Genomic DNA, 22,500 nt, shown 5'->3' with positions numbered 1-22,500 from the left:
GGTTAACGTGGGCTGGAAGAGAATTACTTCAAAACCACAGCAAACAGCTGGGACATATAGTAATATTATATATATATAATATTATATCACTGGGCTCCTCTGTGCTAACAAACCCTGTGTACCACCCCTCCCCTGTTTAACCTTGAATTTCGTTCAGAAAAACACTTCCACATTTAGCAAAACGAATCAACTCTTTACGGATCTGTTCGGTGGTAATAAACGGAGGCAGATTAGACACCACTACTCTTGTCGAAATCAGCACCAACCCAACCCCTCACATAAATCATACTGGTAACTAGCCGGGTAACAAGACTCACCTTTTACATTACCACAACCACCGCCTTGTTCATTCTGGATACAGAGTGTATATGTTCCTCTCCCACCTGTTCACCGACCAGGATCAATAATTCCTCCACACCATTCTCCACAACGCACCTGAAGAGACAGCGTTTCTTCTCCACTCGGTTGAGGACATCAAACTATCCTACTCCCTCCTCAACTCTAACCGATAAACAGCGGAAACCGATAAACAAACCCTCCCACCATGACAAAATACATTTGGAAAATAGGCAAAAGAATAGCTGCACTCTTCACGAACGACAAAACCTCACGTTACCAACTTCTTCTTCTTCTATGGTATAATGGCGGTCCTCAAACCAACGTTAAAGCAGCGTGGCGCCTCCTACTGTGCTGGAGTGTGTTCAATCACGGTTTACACCATTTCTAAATCCTCCTACATTTACATTTACATTTTAGTCATTTAGCAGACGCTCTTATCCAGAGCGACTTACAAATTGGTGCATTCACCTATAATATCCAGTGGAACAACCACTTTACAATAGTGCATCTAAATCTTTTAAGGGGGGGGTTAGAAGGATTACTTTATCCTATCCCAGGTATTCCTTGAAGAGGTGGGGTTTCAGGTGTCTCCGGAAGGTGGTGATTGACTCCGCTGTCCTGGCGTCGTGAGGGAGCTTGTTCCACCATTGGGGTGCCAGAGCAGCGAACAGTTTTGACTGGGCTGAGCGGGAACTGTGCTTCCTCAGAGGTAGGGAGGCGAGCAGGCCAGAGGTGGATGAACGCAGTGCCCTTGTTTGGGTGTAGGGCCTGATCAGAGCCTGAAGGTACGGAGGTGCCGTTCCCCTCACAGCTCCGTAGGCAAGCACCATGGTCTTGTAGCGGATGCGAGCTTCGACTGGAAGCCAGTGGAGAGAGCGGAGGAGCGGGGTGACGTGAGAGAACTTGGGAAGGTTGAACACCAGACGGGCTGCGGCGTTCTGGATGAGTTGTAGGGGTTTAATGGCACAGGCAGGGAGCCCAGCCAACAGCGAGTTGCAGTAATCCAGACGGGAGATGACAAGTGCCTGGATTAGGACCTGCGCCGCTTCCTGTGTGAGGCAGGGTCGTACTCTGCGAATGTTGTAGAGCATGAACCTACAGGATCGGGTCACCGCCTTGATGTTGGTGGAGAACGACAGGGTGTTGTCCAGGGTCACGCCAAGGCTCTTAGCACTCTGGGAGGAGGACACAAGGGAGTTGTCAACCGTGATGGCGAGATCATGGAACGGGCAGTCCTTCCCCGGGAGGAAGAGCAGCTCCGTCTTGCCGAGGTTCAGCTTGAGGTGGTGATCCGTCATCCACACTGATATGTCTGCCAGACATGCAGAGATGCGATTCGCCACCTGGTTGTCAGAAGGGGGAAAGGAGAAGATTAATTGTGTGTCATCTGCATAGCAATGATATGAGAGACCATGTGAGGATATGACAGAGCCAAGTGACTTGGTGTATAGCGAGAATAGGAGTGGGCCAAGAACAGAGCCCTGGGGGACACCAGTGGTGAGAGCACGTGGTGCGGAGACAGATTCTCGCCACGCCACCTGGTAGGAGCGACCTGTCAGGTAGGACGCAATCCAAGCGTGCGCGGTGCCGGAGATGCCCAGCTCGGAGAGGGTGGAGAGGAGGATCTGATGGTTCACGGTATCAAAGGCAGCAGATAGGTCTAGAAGGATGAGAGCAGAGGAGAGAGAGTTAGCTTTAGCAGTGCGGAGAGCCTCCGTGACACAGAGAAGAGCAGTCTCAGTTGAATGCCCAGTCTTGAAACCTGACTGATTAGGATCAAGAAGGTCATTCTGAGAGAGATAGCAAGAGAGCTGGCCAAGCACGGCGCGTTCAAGAGTTTTGGAGAGAAAGGAAAGAAGGGATACTGGCCTGTAGTTGTTGACATCGGAGGGATCGAGTGTAGGTTTTTTCAGAAGGGGTGCAACTCTCGCTCTCTTGAAGACGGAAGGGACGTAGCCAGCGGTCAAGGATGCGTTGATGAGCGAGGTGAGAAGGTCTCCGGAAATGGTCTGGAGAAGACCACTTCTGAGAAAATAAAAAAGATCCCTACTAACTTCTAACAGACCCTCCTACATCCCCCAAATCCCTTCCAAACCCCCATCCAACCCCGTCCAACCTCAATGACCCTACACTTCAATCTTTCCCTCTCTTCAACATCCTTACAACAATATAACAACACATGCTCCACCGTTTCATTGACAATACCCTCCAGACACAAACCATTCACATGCTGCCAACCAGATGGAAGGACCAGTTCAATGTACAATGTCCTAAACACAATCGAGGAAACACCACCTCTTCCTTCCTAATCTGACCTTTGAACCTTGGTCCACCGACCTTTCTTTGGAGGGCATATAAATGCCGTCCCTTGTGTTCAGAGTCCCATCTCTTCTGCCACACATCTATCAAAATGGCTCTGATCTCACATTTGTCCTCACCTCTACCCAGTGGAACATTAATATATATTATATCTTGTTTTAAAGTTATTTTAGCTAACTAGTCTACAATTTCATTCCATTCCACACCTGAATGTGCTGGGACCCAGCAGAATCTCACTACTAGACCCATTCTCTCAATTCTCCATAATAACATTAATACCTCCAATAGTAGGTCACTCCTAATAGATTTACCAGATGATAAACTATTCAATACAGACAGAGAATCTGAGGATACTATAATTCTAACAGGTTGTTCGTCCTCCACCCACTGGAGGACAACTATTATCATCAACAGTTCAACTGAGTACACTGACAGTTCATCTGTTAGTCTTCTACATATCTGCACATCACATTCAGGAAGGTAAACACCTGCTCCTGTGGGCCCACTATCTGGGCCCTTGGATCCATCTGTGAAAAGAGGTAAAAAAGCATAACAACTTCTACCAATGTAATTGTCAACCAGTTTCCCTTTATCACTGACTTCTGACCCAATCTTTTCCTTTTGTCTACCAAGGTTAGATCAACAACAGGATCTGGGAGTAACCATGGAGGAACATCTCCTATCACCACAGAAAAGGGCCAACCTCCAACTCCCTGAAACTACTCTCATCAGCAAGCTTTCCAACTGTCCAACCAAAACCACTGCCTTGTCTACTAGTATATTCCCAACAGTCATCCAGAACAGTAGCAGTGGGATGCTCAACCTCACAGCCTTTCAACCCAATAAGCTAATGACAATTTATTACGTCGTATATCCAAAGGCATCTCACCTGCCTCAACTGGACTATAATATAAATACATGATATTATGGGATACAAAATGGGAAAAGGGGAAATTATGATAATACTAAAAAAACACCCTTCTAACTAACCCTACACTCATTAAAACCCACTACCCCATTCCACTACTTTGAACCTATCTGCTCCTGCACCAGGCCAACTAACCCTACACTCATTAAAACCCACTACCCCATTCCACTACTTTGACCCTATCTGCTCCTGCACCAGGCCAACTAACACTACACTCATTAAAACCCACTACCCCATTCCACTACTTTGACCCTATCTGCTCCTGCACCAGGCCAACTAACCCTACACTCATTAAAACCCACTACCCCATTCCACTACTTTAACCCTATCTGCTCCTGCACCAGGCCAACTAACCCTACACTCATTAAAACCCACTACCCCATTCCACTACTTTGACCCTATCTGCTCCTGCACCAGGCCAACTAACCCTACACTCATTAAAACCCACTACCCCATTCCACTACTTTGACCCTATCTGCTCCTGCACCAGGCCAACTAACCCTACACTCATTAAAACCCACTACCCCATTCCACTACTTTGACCCTATCTGCTCCTGCACCAGGCCAACTAACCCTACACTCATTAAAACCCACTACCCCCATTCCACTACTTTGACCCTATCTGCTCCTGCACCAGGCCAACTAACCCTACACTCATTAAAACCCACTACCCCATTCCACTACTTTGACCCTATCTGCTCCTGCACCAGGCCAACTAACCCTACACTCATTAAAACCCACTACCCCCATTCCACTACTTTGACCCTATCTGCTCCTGCACCAGGCCAACTAACCCTACACTCATTAAAACCCACTACCCCATTCCACTACTTTGACCCTATCTGCTCCTGCACCAGGCCAACTAACCCTACACTCATTAAAACCCACTACCCCATTCCACTACTTTGACCCTATCTGCTCCTGCACCAGGCCAACTAACCCTACACTCATTAAAACCCACTACCCCATTCCACTACTTTGACCCTATCTGCTCCTGCACCAGGCCAACTAACCCTACACTCATTAAAACCCACTACCCCATTCCACTACTTTGACCCTATCTGCTCCTGCACCAGGCCAACTAACCCTACACTCATTAAGACCCACTACCCCATTCCACTACTTTGACCCTATCTGCTCCTGCACCAGGCCAACTAACCCTACACTCATTAAAACCCACTACCCCATTCCACTACTTTGACCCTATCTGCTCCTGCACCAGGCCAACTAACCCTACACTCATTAAAAACCCACTACCCCATTCCACTACTTTGACCCTATCTGCTCCTGCACCAGGCCAACTAACCCTACACTCATTAAAACCCACTACCCCATTCCACTACTTTGACCCTATCTGCTCCTGCACCAGGCCAACTAACCCTACACTCATTAAAACCCACTACCCCATTCCACTACTTTGACCCTATCTGCTCCTGCACCAGGCCAACTAACCCTCCACTCATTAAAACCCACTACCCCATTCCACTACTTTGACCCTATCTGCTCCTGCACCAGGCCAACTAACCCTACACTCATTAAAACCCACTACCCCATTCCACTACTTTGACCCTATCTGCTCCTGCACCAGGCCAACTAACCCTACACTCATTAAAACCCACTACCCCATTCCACTACTTTGACCCTATCTGCTCCTGCACCAGGCCAACGGCCTGGGAGGACGGGACACCACCACTCAACACACCCTGGAACTCTTCTGAAGTCAAATCTAGTATGACCAAATACTTCTCTGCAGCTGCCACCAAAACATATTTTTTTTCAGTGATTTACATTCCATTTCTGCGGTACAGTTGATAACCATTTGCTATGAACACTCAGAAGCCAACCTTACTGAAGCATATATCACTGGTTGGCCCATCCCTCTGTGCTGTCACAGATCTACTATTCACAGGGATCCTCTCAGGATCCCTCAGCCTTGACCCATCCTCCTCTACTTTCTTCACTGCCTCAGCAGTGACAACCTGTTCCCAACAGTGGGGTCAGTGGGATTGGATAGGGGCCCCTCTACCTCTCTCTCTCTCTCTCTCTCTCTCTCTGACTGGAGGAGACAGGTGAAATGGTGTGTCTCCTCTGGTCAACAATACTCACCTTGAGAGACTCCACAGCCTGTTGGAGCTCCTTCAGCTCCTTCTCTCTCTCCTGGAATCTCTGCTGGACCTTCTGCTGACTCATCCCCAGCTGCCTCTGTGGAGAATCACTCTTCAATGAGCTATCAAGCTTTATTAGTCCAGTAGATCAATAGTATAGTAATGTGACATAGGGCCCATAGAGAGGAAGGTCTAAATAATGGATGGTCCATTTACTAAATGATATTTATTTGTTGCTATGTGAATGATTATAGTTTTTATGGTAGGACTACAAGTATCAACGGGTTGAGACTGAACTTTGGACTCATAAAAGGCCATTCAGAATGATAATAGTGTTAGACATTATAAAATGGTGATACATCTGGAGAATCTGGGTTGACATATCAATATACTCAAGGTTTGTGTTCATATTTGTTCTGCTGAGGATCTATTTCATTTGAATGATCTCATATTCAAACAGCCTTAGTTCCTACTGTATCTTTAATTCTTTGTTTATCAGACAGTCACCAACAAGTTGTTCTGGTCTTACCTGTTTCTCAGTCCTCTCTGCTGCAGCTGACACTGTATCATGGCCTTTATGTTCATCCATTGTACACAGATAACAGATACACTGCTGATCGGTACGACAGTAAACCTCCAGCAGTTTGTCATGATGAGAGCAGATCTTCTCCTGTAGTTGTGCGGTGGCTTTGACCAGCTTGTGCTTCTTCAAAGCAGGAGATTCGTAGTGAGATTGGAGGTGAGTCTCACAGTAAGAGGCCAGACACACCAGACAGGACATGAGGGCTTTCTGCTTTCTGGTCCCAGTGCAGAAATCACACGCCACATCTCTAGGTCCAGCATAGCACAGAGCAGGAGGGGGAGCAGCCTGGAGTCCTGTCTTCTTCAGTTTCTCCACCAGCTCAGCCAACATGTTATTTTTACTCAGCGTCGGCCTCGGACTGAAGGTCTGTCTGCACTGAGGACAGCTATAGACCCCTTTCAGAACATCCTGATCCCAGCAGCCCTCAATACAGCTCCTACAGTAACTGTGTCCACAGGGGATGGTGACTGGTTCCTTCAGTAGATCCAGACAGACAGAACAACAGAACTGGTCCTGGTCCAGCAGAACTCCCTGTTGAGCCATTTGGACGGTTGTTCACTCTCACACAGACAGACGAGACAGAGACTCAGATCAGTTTCGTTTCCTCAGAAGAGAGTTTGTGAAGGGGAGGGATTTCCTGGTTCTGCCAGAGGGGTGGGGTTAGAGGGAGGGAGGGAGGGGTTAGAGGGAGGGAGGAAGAGAGAGAGGAACTGCATGCAACAGCAAGAGGGAGACAAATAGTCTTGTTCCTTGGTTAGAGCCCTTAACATGGAATAAATGAAATAATGAATCTTAAAATGTGAGTTATTAGAATATAAAGGGTAACCGTTTCTATGAAGTACATATTAGAATTATTTTAATGACCTTTATAATGCCTTATAATACACTTATGTGTTCTAATAAGCAATAAGGCCTGAGGAGGTGTGGTATATGTAAGGATTGCGGACCTGGTGGCAGTGAAGTCAGACGCAGGAGAGCAGAGATAGGTAATAGCCGGAGCAGTTTAATACAAAACGAACCTACATGGGTACAAAACCCGATGCGCACCAGTAACAGAGTACAAGCACTTACAAACAAACAATTCCACACAAGGACATGGGGGGAACAGAGGGTTAAATACACAACAATTCATGATGGAAATGGAAACCAGATGTGTAAGAAAACAAGACAAAATGAAAAAGTGGATCGACGATGGCTAGAAGACCGGTGACGCCGACCGCCGAACAAGGAGAGGAAATGACTTCGGTGGAAGTGGTGACAGTATATGGCTAATATACAGTACCACGGCTAAGTGCTGTTTTTAGGCACGACGCAAAGCGGATTGAGAATTATGTAACACTTTCAAAAATACAATCAAATAAAAATGTTATTGGTCACATACACATATTTAGCAGATGTTATTGTGGGTGTAGTGAAATGCTTGTGTTCCTGGTTCCAACAGTGCAGTAATATCTAACAATACACCCTAATGTAAATGTCACAGGTGTCGTAGGGTTTAGACCAAGACGCAGTGGGAAAATGTACACTCATCTTCTTTTATTAAAGGACAAAGAACAGGCCAGTAAGGCACAAAGCTATACACAGCAACAATCAGCCACAAAACCCCCATGACAAACAAACTCCTAATTATAGGACCTTCAATCAGAGGCAACGATAACCAGCTACCTCCAATTGAAGGTCCAACCCCAATTAACTAAACATAGAACTACAATAGACAAGACAGAACATAGAAATACACTAACATAGAACATAGACTAACAAACCCCTGACCACATAAACCAAACACCCCTCTACCTAAATACATAGCCCGAACCACATAAACCAAACACCCCTCTACATAAATACATAGCCCGAACCACATAAACCAAACACCCCTCAACCTAAATACATAGCCCGAACCACATAAAACAAACACCCCTCTACCTAAATACATAGCCCGAACCACATAAACCAAACACCCCTCTACCTAAATACATAGCCCGAACCACATAAACCAAACACCCCTCTACCTAAATACATAGCCCGAACCACATAAACCAAACACCCCTCTACCTAAATACATAGCCCGAACCACATAAACCAAACACCCCTCTACCTAAATACATAGCCCGAACCACATAAACCAAACACCCCTCAACCTAAATACATAGCCCGAGACCACATAAACCAAACACCCCTCTACCTAAATACATAGCCCGAACCACATAAACCAAACACCCCTCTACCTAAATACATAGCCCGAACCACATAAACCAAACACCCCTCTACCTAAATACATAGCCCGAACCACATAAACCAAACACCCCTCTACCTAAATACATAGCCCGAACCACATAAACCAAACACCCCTCTACCTAAATACATAGCCCGAACCACATAAAACAAACACCCCCTGCCATGACCTGACCAAACTACAATAACAAATAACCCCTATTACTGGTCAGGACGTGACAGTAAAAAGTAAAGGAATTAAGAAATATAGAAATATTAGGATGAGCAATGTTGGAGTCCTGGAATATAAATATATATACTGTGAGTATATACTGTGTGTATATGTGTGTATATATATATGTGTGTATATATTTAGGACCTTCAATCAATATATTTATATACACTGCTCAAAAAAATAAAGGGAACACTTAAACAACACAATGTAACTCCAAGTCAATCACACTTCTGTGAAATCAAACTGTCCACTTAGGAAGCAACACTGATTGACAATACATTTCACATGCTGTTGTGCAAATGGAATAGACAACAGGTGGAAATTATAGGCAATTAGCAAGACACCCCCAATAAAGGAGTGGTTCTGCAGGTGGGGACCACAGACCACTTCTCAGTTCCTATGCTTCCTGGCTGATGTTTTGGTGACTTTTGAATGCTGGCGGTGCTTTCACTCTAGTGGTAGCATGAGACGGAGTCTACAACCCACACAAGTGGCTCAGGTAGTGCAGCTCATCCAGGATGGCACATCAATGCGAGCTGTGGCAAGAAGGTTTGCTGTGTCTGTCAGTGTAGTGTCCAGAGCATGGAGGCACTACCAGGAGACAGGCCAGTACATCAGGAGACGTGGAGGAGGCCGTAGGAGGGCAACAACCCAGCAGCAGGACCGCTACCTCCTCCTTTGTGCAAGGAGGAGCAGGAGGAGCACTGCCAGAGCCCTGCAAAATGACCTCCAGCAGGCCACAAATGTGCATGTGTCTGCTCAAACGGTCAGAAACAGACTCCATGAGGGTGGTATGAGGGCCCGACGTCCACAGGTGGGGGTTGTGCTTACAGCCCAACACCGTGCAGGACGTTTGGCATTTGCCAGAGAACAGCAAGATTGTCAAATTCGCCACTGGCACCCTGTGCTCTTCACAGATGAAGCAGGTTCACACTGAGCACGTGACAGAGTCTGGAGACGCCGTGGAGAACGTTCTGCTGCCTGCAACATCCTCCACCATGACCGGTTTGGCGGTGGGTCAGTCATGGTGTGGGGTGGCATTTCTTTGGGGGGCCGCACAGCCCTCCATGTGCTCGCCAGAGGTAGCCTGACTGCCATTAGGTTCCAAGATGAGATCCTCAGACCCCTTGTGAGACCATATGCTGGTGCGGTTGGCCCTGGGTTCCTCCTAATGCAAGACAATGCTAGACCTCATGTGGCTGGAGTGTGTCAGCAGTTCCTGCAAGAGGAAGGCATTGATGCTATGGACTGGCCCGCCCGTTCCCCAGACCAGAATCCAATTGAGCACATCTGGGACATCATGTCTCGCTCCATCCACCAACGCCACGTTGCACCACAGACTGTCCAGGAGTTGGCGGATGCTTTAGTCCAGGTCTGGGAGGAGATCCCTCAGGAGACCATCCGTCACCTCATCAGGAGCATGGCCAGGCGTTGTAGGGAGGTCATACAGGCACGTGGAGGCCACACACACTACTGAGCCTCAGTTTGACTTGTTTTAAGGACATTACATCAAAGTTGGATCAGCCTGTAGTGTGGTTTTCCACTTTAATTTTTAGTGTGACTCCAAATCCAGACCTCCATGGGTTGATAAATTGGGTTTCCATTGATTATTTTTGTGTGATTTTGTTGTCAGCACATTCAACTATGTAAAGAAAAAAGTATTTAATAAGATTATTTAATTCATTCAGATCTAGGATGTGTTATTTTAGTGTTCCCTTTATTTTTTTGAGCAGTGTGTGTGTGTATATATATATATATATATATATAGCACAACACAATCATCCTAACCGGAAAAATGTAGGCTACATTTGTCCTATCGCTAACTGAGGAAAGATTGACCCAACACAAGCAGTCATATTTTCTAACTCTCGGTTGACGTAAACTACAATATGAATTAGCTAATTGCAATTACTATGTATAATTAATCACATCACGGGGTGAGCTCACCATTGATCGAAATAATTAGGTAAAACACTTTCTAGAAATCGACAGTAATCCGACGATTAGTTTCAGCGAGCAGCCATGCATTTTTTCCCCCTCACAGAAACCGAAGATAATAAAAGACAAGATGAGTTCGGTCTGTTTATAGTGTTGAAGGGGTGTGTCATCTACCGTCGTTCACATCCCACCATTCATTTCCGGAAGTCCTCAAAAAATGAGTGAACTCCAGTGAACTGGTGATGGAGGGAGACCGACAGTGGATGAAGTACAGGAGTTCTGTGGTAGCTGGAAGGCCGCCAGTCATTTCACCCCTCCTGGCCCTGCTGTTTGTTTTGATGAGTCCCAGTCTGGAGTCCATTTCCATCTGAGGCAGAGTGCTTCAAGTTGTTTCTGACAGAGGAGCTGGTGGGAAACCATAGTACAGGAGACCAATCGCTATGCCTTGGAGCTACAGGAGAAGAGAGAGCCAGGAGTGAGGGGGGAAACTCGCTAAATGGGTGACAACCACAATGAGTGAAATGTATACCTTCCTGGTGACAGTCCTCCTCATGTGGATAGTAAAGAAGAACTCCCTAAGAGAATACTGGAGCACAGATCCTATGTTTGCAACTCCCTTCTTTGCCACCCTCTTTTCCCAAGACCGCTTCCTAATTCTGCTGCGATGCCTGCATTTCGTCAACAATGCTACTGCCATCCTAAGTGACCCGTTATACAAAATAAGAATTGTTCTTATCAGCCTGACTAGGGCTGGGCGATATATTGATATAAAAAATATATCGATATATATTTTAAATGTGATATGAAATTAGACCATTTCGCATATATCGATATAGTTGAAATTTGCGCTTTGATCCTTGCTCCAAGCAAGCTGCAGACCCGGAGCTCTCTGCGCTGCTCCCCGTGCCTCCTCTTTCATGCACAGAGGGCGGAGGGGCAGGAACAGACACTTCAACAAACATGGAGGAAGCAACAGCGTCTGCGGAGCGTTTTGACGAGGAATTGGTTAGTAAAAGAAAAAGCATTGGCTCAGTAATTTGGAGATGGTTCGGATTCAAAGTATCAGATGAGAAACAAAATCACGTTATATGTAGGCAGTGCCATAAAAAAAAGTTACAGCCAGGGGGTGGAAGCACTACCAATCTTTTTCACCACCTAAAACAGTGGCACAAACTGCAATACGAAGAGTGTGTGAAACTGCGCGCTGCAGAAGCCCCAGCCGCAAGCCGTCGACAACCCGGAAAAGCCCCGAAACAAAGCTCACTGCAAACTTCATTTTCCCGCAGTGTGCCTTTATGAAAAGAAAATTGGCAAGTGGTGTACTATAACTACAGCGGTGTCCTATCACATTGCTAAAGATATGGTCCCTGTTGCAACTGTGGAACAAGTCGGATTCAAAAAGCTACTGAAAACTATGGACCCGAGATATGAGCTTCCCAACTACTTTACACGAGAAGCACTGCCACAAATGTCCACTGAAGTCAGGCAGAGCCTTGCTGACCGGCTCGCTAACGGGACCCATTTTGGCGTTGACCAGCGATATGTGGTCGAGCAGGACAATGTGAGCCTTTACATGAAGCGTGACATGTTCACTTCATTCAACGACTGGGGGAGATGAAAACAAGCGTCGTGTCTCCAAAACAAGTTATTTCCCCCCAGGATCACACCGGTGAGCATATAGCTGAGGCCTCGCAGGACGCAAGCTGGGAAACTCCAAGAAAAGCATCCGGTTGCTATAACAACCGCCAACGGGAGCGACGTGGTCAGAGCGGTGGAGCTGAACGATGAGGATGCAGTGCTTCGGTCAGACTACACTTGGCTATTGGGGAGTGCAGTGTTTTATTAAGGACTATTCACATATTTTACTTTAAAGAAAAAAACATTAAAATATTAGTTTTTCATTATTTTTCCTTTGTGTCTGTCTGCAACTTGTTTTGTTTTATGCTGCTGTCTTGGCCAAAAATTGATTAATAAAACACAAAACATAAAGTGCTAAAAGTAAAATCACTTACAATACAGGATGGTAGATTTCAGAACCATATTTATTAGGTTATTGGATAAGAATTAGTGATGCATTGATGTGTTTACCACTTTAATGTTACAGCTGGTAAAGGTGAGGTAATTATGACTTTAAAATGCTGGTTAGCCTGTTGATATCATCAAGGTAACATATTTAGTTATTATGATAGACTATAGTTTTTTCTCTGGATTGAAGAGCCAACTGCAAAGTAACTAGAAACTAATGTTGACACGTAGGTAGGCCTAAACATTGTGGAGTTTTTAGTGGAGTAGAAATATGAAGTAGCATTAAATACTAAGCATAAATACTAAGAACAACAACAAGAACGAAACATCAGTAAATGTACATACAGTATAGTCATCATTTATAAATTATACACAAATAATAATACATAAAAATCACTTACAGGATTCAAATTCACAAAATAAATGAATATAATATTTGATATTTATGATTAGGACTGGCGTTGATTAAAAAAAATAAACTATGAAACAAGAAAATATTAATGTAGAATATTTCTAAAGCTTGATTTTGGAAAGCACTTAGTTGTATGAGTGTGTTAAAGTGAAAACAGAGTCAAATTTTCTCGCATAAGCACATTTGTTTAATAGTTTTTTTTATGTTTCTGACAGGACATGGCATGAATGACAAGCGCGTCACCCGGGCCATTTCTCTGTGCAAGAGAATTGTAAGCTGTTTTTGGTACAGCTGGAAGAAAAGGAGACATCTTGCTGAAGTCCAGATTCAGCTGGGTCTGCCAAGTCACCAACTCATAACCGAGTCTGCCACACGCTGGGGATCAAGGCAGCAGATGATAGAGAGAGTCCTGGAGCAGGAAGGAGCACTGGCCAAAGTCCTGTCTAATGACAAAAAGACCAGGCACCTTGTCCCTACCTGGCAGGACTTAGAGGTCCTAGAAGCAGTCCAAAAGGTCCTGAAACCTCTCCAGGACTTTACCGATGCTTTGTCAGGTGAGGAGTACGTCACTCTATCATATGTAAAACCTGTGCTGCACCTTTTTAACGACAGTCTCCTGGCATGTGATAGCGAGCTTTGCAAATCGATCAAGACCAGCATTGTTGAGTACCTCAACCGCAAGTATTCTGACCCAGCCACTACTGACCTATTGGAGATGGCTTCATTTGTGGATCCACGCTTCAGGGCCACCTATATCCCAAGTGAAAAAGTTGATGCATTGAAGCACAGAGCTGTCTTGGAGGTGGAGACGCTACTGGCTGATCAGAGCAGCTGTCAACCGCCTTACCTACGTGTGCCAACTGAGCCTGCAGATGGAGAAGCAGCAGTGGCACCAAAAGCTAAGACACTGGCAAGCTTCTTCAAGCAGCGCACAGCCACCACCACTGCGCCACCAACCAAGAGGGAGGCTATTGAAAATGAACTGTCAAGTTACTTGCAGTCAGCAAGTGTGGAGAGTGACACTGATCCCCTCAAGTGGTGGAAGGATCATGAAGTTGTCTTTCCAGCTCTGAGCCACCTGGCAAAAAAAGTATCTCTTGCTACCAGCTACCAGTTCACCCTCCGAAAGGGTTTTCAGCTGCAGTGGCAATATCGTGACCTGCCACAGAGCATCTCTGAAGCCGGATGCCGTTGACAGGCTGGTGTTTCTCGCACAAAATCTTTAAACGAAGGAGGACACGCTTGTCTTCTAATGTCTACCTCAAGACAGCATTACTGTTTATCAAAGTAAAAAAAGAGGGGGAAAATGTTTATTGAGTTGATAGTCTGTTTCTTGTGCAACTGGTTGAGGCTGTTCAGATAAGAAATTGAGTTAACAAAAAGCAAATGGTAATCTCAGGCTGATGTTTAAAACACATTTTCTCAAACTGAGCACTTTATTTTGTTCTTTATTTATATATAATTGCTGCCCTTACTAGGGTTTGTCATATTTTATTATTTTGTAATGTTCGTTATTTGCATCTGTGGATTTGTTAGAAAGGAGAAGAAATCTGTAATTTGATTTTAATAAGCCATTTAAAGTTGTCAAACTAAAAAAAAAGTTGACTTTTCTCATAAATATATATAATATTTATTTCAGAAAAAGATAGGCCTATTTTATTTTATAGGCTATTTTTGTTTAAGATATTTGTATTTATTTAAATGTGCACCTTATGGAGCTTTGATTTCCAAAAAGGTCGTCCTGTTGTTCTACAGTGTTTATGTTTACATGTTGTTGTTATTTGAACAGCTGAGCATTTAATCTGAACCAGGTGAAGAGCCCTGTTTATTATTTATTCATTTGATTTTTCAACTGTTCACTGAAATAGCCGCTTTCAATAAAACTACTTGAGACATGTCATATCTGGCTTTGACTTTGACTGAACATTTGCTCTCACTTTATCAGGATATATATCTTATATCGATATTCAGCCTAAATATATCGGGATATGACTTTTGGTCCATATCGCCCAGCCCTGCCTACCAGACATCTTCTGGAGAGAAGATAAGGTCAGGGACTCCTGACTTACTCTCCGTCATGTTGAAATAGGTTCTCCTGTCTTACTCTCCGTCATGTTGAAATAGGTTCTCCTGTCTTACTCTCCGTCATGTTGAAATAGGTTCTCCTGTCTTACTCTCTGTCATGTTGAAATAGGTTCTCCTGTCTTACTCTCTGTCATGTTGAGATGGGTTAGTTCTTCTTGAGAGAACTAACCCAAAATTAGTCCAACTAACCCAAAATTAGTTGAAAGGCTAAGTGATTCTCCTCCTGAGAAGAAGCTGACAGCCTTCAAACAGAGCAAAAAAAGTGGTCCCAAACAATATGTCAAAATGAATAAAATAATTATACCTTAAGTTGCAACTTATTCTGTTTAGGTTTAACCTCTATGGGCTAGGTGGGACGCTTGCACCTACTAAAGTGTTTTTAAATAGGCATCCTATCATTTGAAAATTAGTCGAAAGGCTAAGTGATTCTCCTCCTGAGAAGAAGTTGACAGCCTTCAAACATAGTGCAAAAAAAGTGGGCGTGAACATAGAATATTTTTGGGTCAAAAAAAATAATATACAGCTGTCTTTAGTAAGATCAAACTGAACTAACTGCTATCTTGAAATGTTGAAAAAGTGTTTTTAAATAGCTCAGTCTTATCACTCAATATGAGTCAAAATCTGTCACTTCCAGGAGTGCTCATTTTGTCAAAAAAAAATAAAAAAAATAATAACAACTCAGAGCTGTGTTAATAGACCCAACTCAAACATCTGCTATCTTCAAATGTCCAAAAAAGGTATTTAAATGGGCCTACCAGACATCTTCTTGAGAGAAGATAAGGTCAGGGATCTCTCTGGTCACCCACAAAGCCATTTCCTCCTTTGGCCGCCTCTCCTTCCAGTTCTCTGCTGCCAATGACTGGAACGAACTACAAACACATATCTCCCTCACTAGCTTTAAGCACCAGCTGTCAGAGCAGCTCACAGATCACTGCACCTGTACATAGCCCATCTATAATTTAGCCCAAACTACTACTTGTTCCCCTACTGTATTTATTTATTTATTTATTTTGCTCCTTTGCACCATATTATTTATATTTTAACTTTGAACTTTCTTCAAATTATAAATCTACCATTCCAGTGTTTTACTTGCTATATTGTATTTACTTTGCCACCATGGCCTATTTATTGCCTTTACCTCCCTTATCTCACCTAATTTGCTCACAATGTATATAGACTTATGTTTTTACTGTATTATTGACTGTATGTTTGTTTTACTCCATGTGTAACTCTGTGTTGTTGTATGTTGTCGAACTGCTTTGCTTTATCTTGGCCAGGTCGCAATTGTAAATGAGAACTTGTTCTCAACTTGCCTACCTGGTTAAATAAAGGTGAAATAAATACAAATGTATATACTGTATTCTAGTCCTGGTTCATCCTATATAACTACTGCTGCCCACTTCATATGTATATACTGTATTCCAGTCCTGGTTTATCCTATATAACTACTGCTGTCCACTTCATATGTATATACTGTATTCTAGTCCTGGTTCATCCTATATAACTACTGCTGCCCACTTCATATGTATATACTGTATTCCAGTCCTGGTTTATCCTATATAACTACTGCTGTCCACTTCATATGTATATACTGTATTCTAGTCCTGGTTCATCCTATATAACTACTGCTGTCCACTTCATATGTATATACTGTATTCTAGTCATGGTTCATCCTATATAACTACTGCTGTCCACTTCATATGTATATACTGTATTCTAGTCATGGTTCATCCTATATAACTACTGCTGTCCACTTCATATGTATATACTGTATTCTAGTCATGGTTCATCCTATATAACTACTGCTGTCCACTTCATATGTATATACTGTATTCTAGTCATGGTTCATCCTATATAACTACTGCTGTCCACTTCATATGAATATACTGTATTCTAGTCCTGGTTCATCCTATATAACTACTGCTGTCCACTTCATATGTATATACTGTATTCTAGTCATGGTTCATCCTATATAACTACTACTGTCCACTTCATATGAATATACTGTATTCCAGTCCTGGTTCATCCTATATAACTACTGCTGTCCACTTCATATGTATATACTGTATTCTAGTCATGGTTCATCCTATATAACTACTGCTGTCCACTTCATATGTATATACTGTATTCTAGTCCTGGTTCATCCTATATAACTACTGCTGTCTACTTCATATGTATATACTGTATTCTAGTCCTGGTTCATCCTATATAACTACTGCTGTCCACTTCATATGTATATACTGTATTCTAGTCCTGGTTCATCCTATATAACTACTGCTGTCCACTTCATATGAATATACTGTATTCTAGTCCTGGTTCATCCTATATAACTACTGCTGTCCACTTCATATGTATATACTGTATTCCAGTCCTGGTTCATCCTATATAACTACTGCTGTCTACTTCATATGTATATACTGTATTCTAGTCCTGGTTCATCCTATATAACTACTGCTGTCCACTTAATATGTATATACTGTATTCTAGTCCTGGTTCATCCTATATAACTACTACTGTACATCTACTATTCTTCAGATATACTACAGATGTACTCCAAATTGTCTATGCATCACATCACAGTATACAGTGTATATATGTATATATATATATATATCATTGCTTGTCCTAATATTTTCATTGACTTCTGCCCTCTGTGAGCTGGGAACACAAGCATTGTTAGATATTACTGCACTGTCGGAGCTGGGAACACAAGCATTGTTAGATATTACTGCACTGTTGGAGCCAGGAACACAAGCATTGTTAGATATTACTGCACTGTTGGAGCTGGGAACACAAGCATTGTTAGATATTACTGCACTGTTGGAGCTGGGAACACAAGCATTGTTAGATATTACTGCACTGTTGGAACCAGGAACACAAGCATTTCACTTCACCCACAATAACAACTGATAAATATGTGTATGTAACCAATAAAATAAAATGTGATTGTATTGTTGAAAGTGTTAGATAATTCTCAATCCGTGTTGTGTCTTGTCTAAGAACAGCCCTTAGCCGTGGTTCTGTATAATAACCATATATCACACCTCCTCAGGACTTATTGATTTATAAGGCATTATAAAGGTGATTAAAATAATGATACATACGTACTTCATAGAAAACTGTTACCCTTCATATATTCTAACAACTCACATTTTAAGATTCATTATGTCATGTGTTCCATGTTAAAGGCTCTAACATTGGAACAAAACTATTTGTCTCCCTCTTGATGTTGCATGCAGTTCCTCTCTCTCTTCCTGCATTCCTCTAACCCCTCCCTCCCTCTAACCCCACCCCTCTGGCAGAACCAGGAAATCCCTCCCCCTCCCACAAACTCTCTTCTGAGGAAACGAAACTGATCTGAGTCTCTGTCTCGTCTGTCTGTGTGAGAGTGAACAACCGTCCAAATGGCTCAACAGGGAGTTCTGCTGGACCAGGACCAGTTCTGTTGTTCTGTCTGTCTGGATCTACTGAAGGAACCAGTCGCCATCCCCTGTGGACACAGTTACTGTAGGAGCTGTATTGAGGGCTGCTGGGATCAGGATGTTCTGAAAGGGGTCTATAGCTGTCCTCAGTGCAGAGAGACCTTCACTCCAAGGCCTAATCTGAGGAAAAATAACATGTTGGCTGAGCTGGTGGAGAAACTGAAGAAGACAGGACTCCAGGCTGCTCCCCCTCCTGCTCTGTGCTATGCTGGACCTAGAGATGTGGCGTGTGATTTCTGCACTGGGACCAGAAAGCAGAAAGCCCTCATGTCCTGTCTGGTGTGTCTGGCCTCTTACTGTGAGACTCACCTCCAATCTCACTACGAATCTCCTGCTTTGAAGAGGCACAAGCTGGTCAAAGCCACCGCACAACTACAGGAGAAGATCTGCTCTCATCATGACAAACTGCTGGAGGTTTACTGTCGTACCGATCAGCAGTGTATCTGTCTGATGTGTACAATGGATGAACATAAAGGCCATGATACAGTGTCAGCTGCAGCAGAGAGGACTGAGAAACAGGTAAGACCAGAACAACTTGTTGGTGACTGTCTGATAAACAAAGAATTAAAGATACAGTAGGAACTAAGGCTGTTTGAATATGAGATCATTCAAATGAAATGGATCCTCAGCAGAACAAATATGAACACAAACCTTGAGTATATAGATATGTCAACCCAGATTCTCCAGATGTATCACCATTTTATAATGTCAAACACTATTATCATTCTGAATGCCCTTTTATGAGTCCAAAGTTCAGTCTCAACCTGTTGATACATGTAGTCCTACCATAAAAACTATAATCATTCACATAGCAACAAATAAATATCATTTAGTAAATGGACCATCCATTTTTTTAGACCTTCCTCTCTATGGGCCCTATGTCACATTACTATACTATTGATCTACTGGACTAATAAAGCTTGATAGCTCATTGAAGAGTGATTCTCCACAGAGGCAGCTGGGGATGAGTCAGCAGAAGGTCCAGCAGAGATTCCAGGAGAGAGAGAAGGAGCTGAAGGAGCTCCAACAGGCTGTGGAGTCTCTCAAGGTGAGTATTGTTGACCAGAGGAGACACACCATTTCACCTGTCTCCTCCAGTCAGAGAGAGAGAGAGAGAGAGAAGTAGAGGGGCCCCTATCCAATCCCACTGACCCCACTGTTGGGAACAGGTTGTCACTGCTGAGGCAGTGAAGAAAGTAGAGGAGGATGGGTCAAGGCTGAGGGATCCTGAGAGGATCCCTGTGAGTAGTAGATCTGTGACAGCACAGAGGGATGGGCCAACCAGTGATATATGCTTCAGTAAGGTTGGCTTCTTAGTGTTCATAGCAAATGGTTATCAACTGTACCGCAGAAATGGAATGTAAATCACAGGAAAAAAATATGTTTTGGTGGCAGCTGCAGAGAAGTATTTGGTCATACTAGATTTGACTTCAGAAGAGTTCCAGGGTGTGTTGGGTGGTGGTGTCCTGTCCTCCCAGGTCGTTGGCCTGGTGCAGGAGCAGATAGGGTCAAAGTAGTGGAATGGGGTAGTGGGTTTTAATGAGTGTAGGGTTAGTTGGCCTGGTGTAGGAGCAGATAGGGTCAAAGTAGTGGAATGGGGTAGTGGTTTTTAATGAGTGTAGGGTTAGTTGGCCTGGTGCAGGAGCAGATAGGGTCAAAGTAGTGGAATGGGGTAGTGGGTTTTAATGAGTGTAGGTTTAGTTGGCCTGGTGCAGGAGCAGATAGGGTCAAAGTAGTGGAATGGGGTAGTGGGGTTTTAATGAGTGTAGGGTTAGTTGGCCTGGTGCAGGAGCAGATAGGGTCAAAGTAGTGGAATGGGGTAGTGGGTTTGAATGAGTGTAGGGTTAGTTGGCCTGGTGCAGGAGCAGATAGGGTCAAAGTAGTGGAATGGGGTAGTGGGTTTTAATGAGTGTAGGGTTAGTTGGCCTGGTGCAGGAGCAGATAGGGTCAAAGTAGTGGAATGGGGGTAGTGGGTTTTAATGAGTGTAGGGTTAGTTGGCCTGGTGCAGGAGCAGATAGGGTCAAAGTAGTGGAATGGGGTAGTGGGTTTTAATGAGTGTAGGGTTAGTTGGCCTGGTGCAGGAGCAGATAGGGTCAAAGTAGTGGAATGGGGTAGTGGGTTTTAATGAGTGTAGGGTTAGTTAGAAGGGTGTTTTTTAGTATTATCATAATTTCCCCTTTTCCCATTTTGTATCCCATAATATCATGGATTTATATTATAGACCAGTTGAGGCAGGTGAGATGCCTTTGGATATACGACGTAATAAATTGTCATTAGCTTATTGGGTTGAAAGGCTGTGAGGTTGAGCATCCCACTGCTACTGTTCTAGATGACTGTTGGGAATATACTAGTAGACAAGGCAGTGGTTTTGGTTGGACAGTTGGAAAGCTTGCTGATGAGAGTAGTTTCAGGGAGTTGGAGGTTGGCCCTTTCTGTGGTGATAGGGGATGTTCCTCCATGGTTACTCCCAGATCCTGTTGTTGATCTAACCTTGGTAGACAAAAGGAAAAGATTGGGTCAGAAGTCAGTGATAAAGGGAAACTGGTTGACAATTACATTGGTAGAAGTTGTTATGCTTTTTTTACCTCTTTTCACAGATGGATCCAAGGGCCCAGATAGTGGGCCCACAGGAGCAGGTGTTGACCTTCCTGAATGTGATGTGCAGATATGTAGAAGACTAACAGATGAACTGTCAGTGTACTCAGTTGAACTGTTGGTGATAATAGTTGTCCTCCAGTGGGTGGAGGACGTACAGCCTGTTAGAATTATAGTATCCTCAGATTCTCTGTCTGTATTGAATAGTTTATCATCTGGTAAATCTATTAGGAGTGACCTACTATTGGAGGTATTAATGTTATTATGGAGAATTGAGAGAATGGGTCTAGTAGTGAGATTCTGCTGGGTCCCAGCACATTCAGGTGTGGAATGGAATGAAATTGTAGACTAGTTAGCTAAAATAACTTTAAAACAAGATCTAATATATATTAATGTTCCACTGGGTAGAGGTGAGGACAAATGTGAGATCAGAGACATTTTGATAGATGTGTGGCAGAAGAGATGGGACTCTGAGCACAAGGGACGGCATTTATATGCCCTCCAAAGAAAGGTCGGTGGACCAAGGTTCAAAGGTCAGATTAGGAAGGAAGAGGTGGTGTTTCCTCGATTGTCTTTAGGACATTGTACATCGAACTGGTCCTTCCATCTGGTTGGCAGCATGTGAATGGTTTGTGTCTGGAGGGTATTGTCAATGAAACGGTGGAGCATGTGTTGTTATATTGTTGTAAGGATGTTGAAGAGAGGGAAAGATTGAAGTGTAGGGTCATTGAGGTTGGACGGGGTTGGATGGGGGTTGGAAGGGATTTGGGGGATGGGGGAGGGTCTATTAGAAGTTAGTAGGGATCTTTTTTATTTTCTCAGAAGTACTGAGTTAGGTAGGAGGATTTAGAAATGGTGTAAACCGTGATTGAACACACTCCAGCACAGTAGGAGGCGCCACGCTCCTTTAACGTTGGTTTGAGGACCGCCATTATACCATAGAAGAAGAAGAAGTTGGTAACGTGAGGTTTTGTCGTTCGTAAAGAGTGCAGCTATTCTTTTGCCTATTTTCCAAATGTATTTTGTCATGGTGGGAGGGTTTGTTTATCGGTTTCCGCTGTTTATCGGTTAGAGTTGAGGAGGGAGTAGGGTAGTTTGATGTCCTCAACCGAGTGGAGAAGAAACGCTGTCTCTTCAGGTGCGTTGTGGAGAATGGTGTGGAGGAATTATTGATCCTGGTCGGTGAACAGGTGGGAGAGGAACATATACACTCTGTATCCAGAATGAACAAGGCGGTGGTTG

The 22,500-nt window shown here is 43.8% G+C and overlaps 2 protein-coding genes across 2 annotated transcripts in view; one reads left to right on the top strand and one right to left on the bottom strand.

Annotated features, from left to right (window-relative positions):
- LOC145866947 (tripartite motif-containing protein 16-like) overlaps window positions 1–6,896 on the bottom strand; it is a 14,851-nt gene extending 7,955 nt beyond the window's left edge. Inside the window, exons 1-2 of the mRNA XM_082971009.1 lie at window positions 6,221–6,896; window positions 5,693–5,788 (exon numbers count right to left, since the gene is read on the bottom strand). Coding sequence (XP_082827135.1) covers window positions 5,693–5,788; window positions 6,221–6,817 — 693 coding nt within the window. The 5' untranslated portion in view covers window positions 6,818–6,896. The remainder of the gene's footprint in view (window positions 1–5,692; window positions 5,789–6,220) is intronic.
- Window positions 6,897–18,494: 11,598 nt separating this feature from the next.
- Window positions 18,495–22,500, top strand: part of LOC145866946 (tripartite motif-containing protein 16) — an 11,752-nt gene continuing 7,746 nt past the window's right edge. The window contains exons 1-2 of the mRNA XM_082971008.1: window positions 18,495–19,181; window positions 19,615–19,710. Of these exons, the coding sequence (XP_082827134.1) occupies window positions 18,585–19,181; window positions 19,615–19,710 (693 nt within the window). The 5' untranslated portion in view covers window positions 18,495–18,584. The remainder of the gene's footprint in view (window positions 19,182–19,614; window positions 19,711–22,500) is intronic.

The sequence above is a fragment of the Salmo salar genome, unplaced genomic scaffold (assembly GCF_965601325.2).
Source record: "Salmo salar unplaced genomic scaffold, fSalSal1 ptg000136l, whole genome shotgun sequence".
Lineage (NCBI taxonomy): Eukaryota > Metazoa > Chordata > Actinopteri > Salmoniformes > Salmonidae > Salmo > Salmo salar.
The sequence above is the reverse complement of the archived record's forward strand: the minus strand, read 5'-3'. Positions and strand labels throughout refer to the sequence as shown.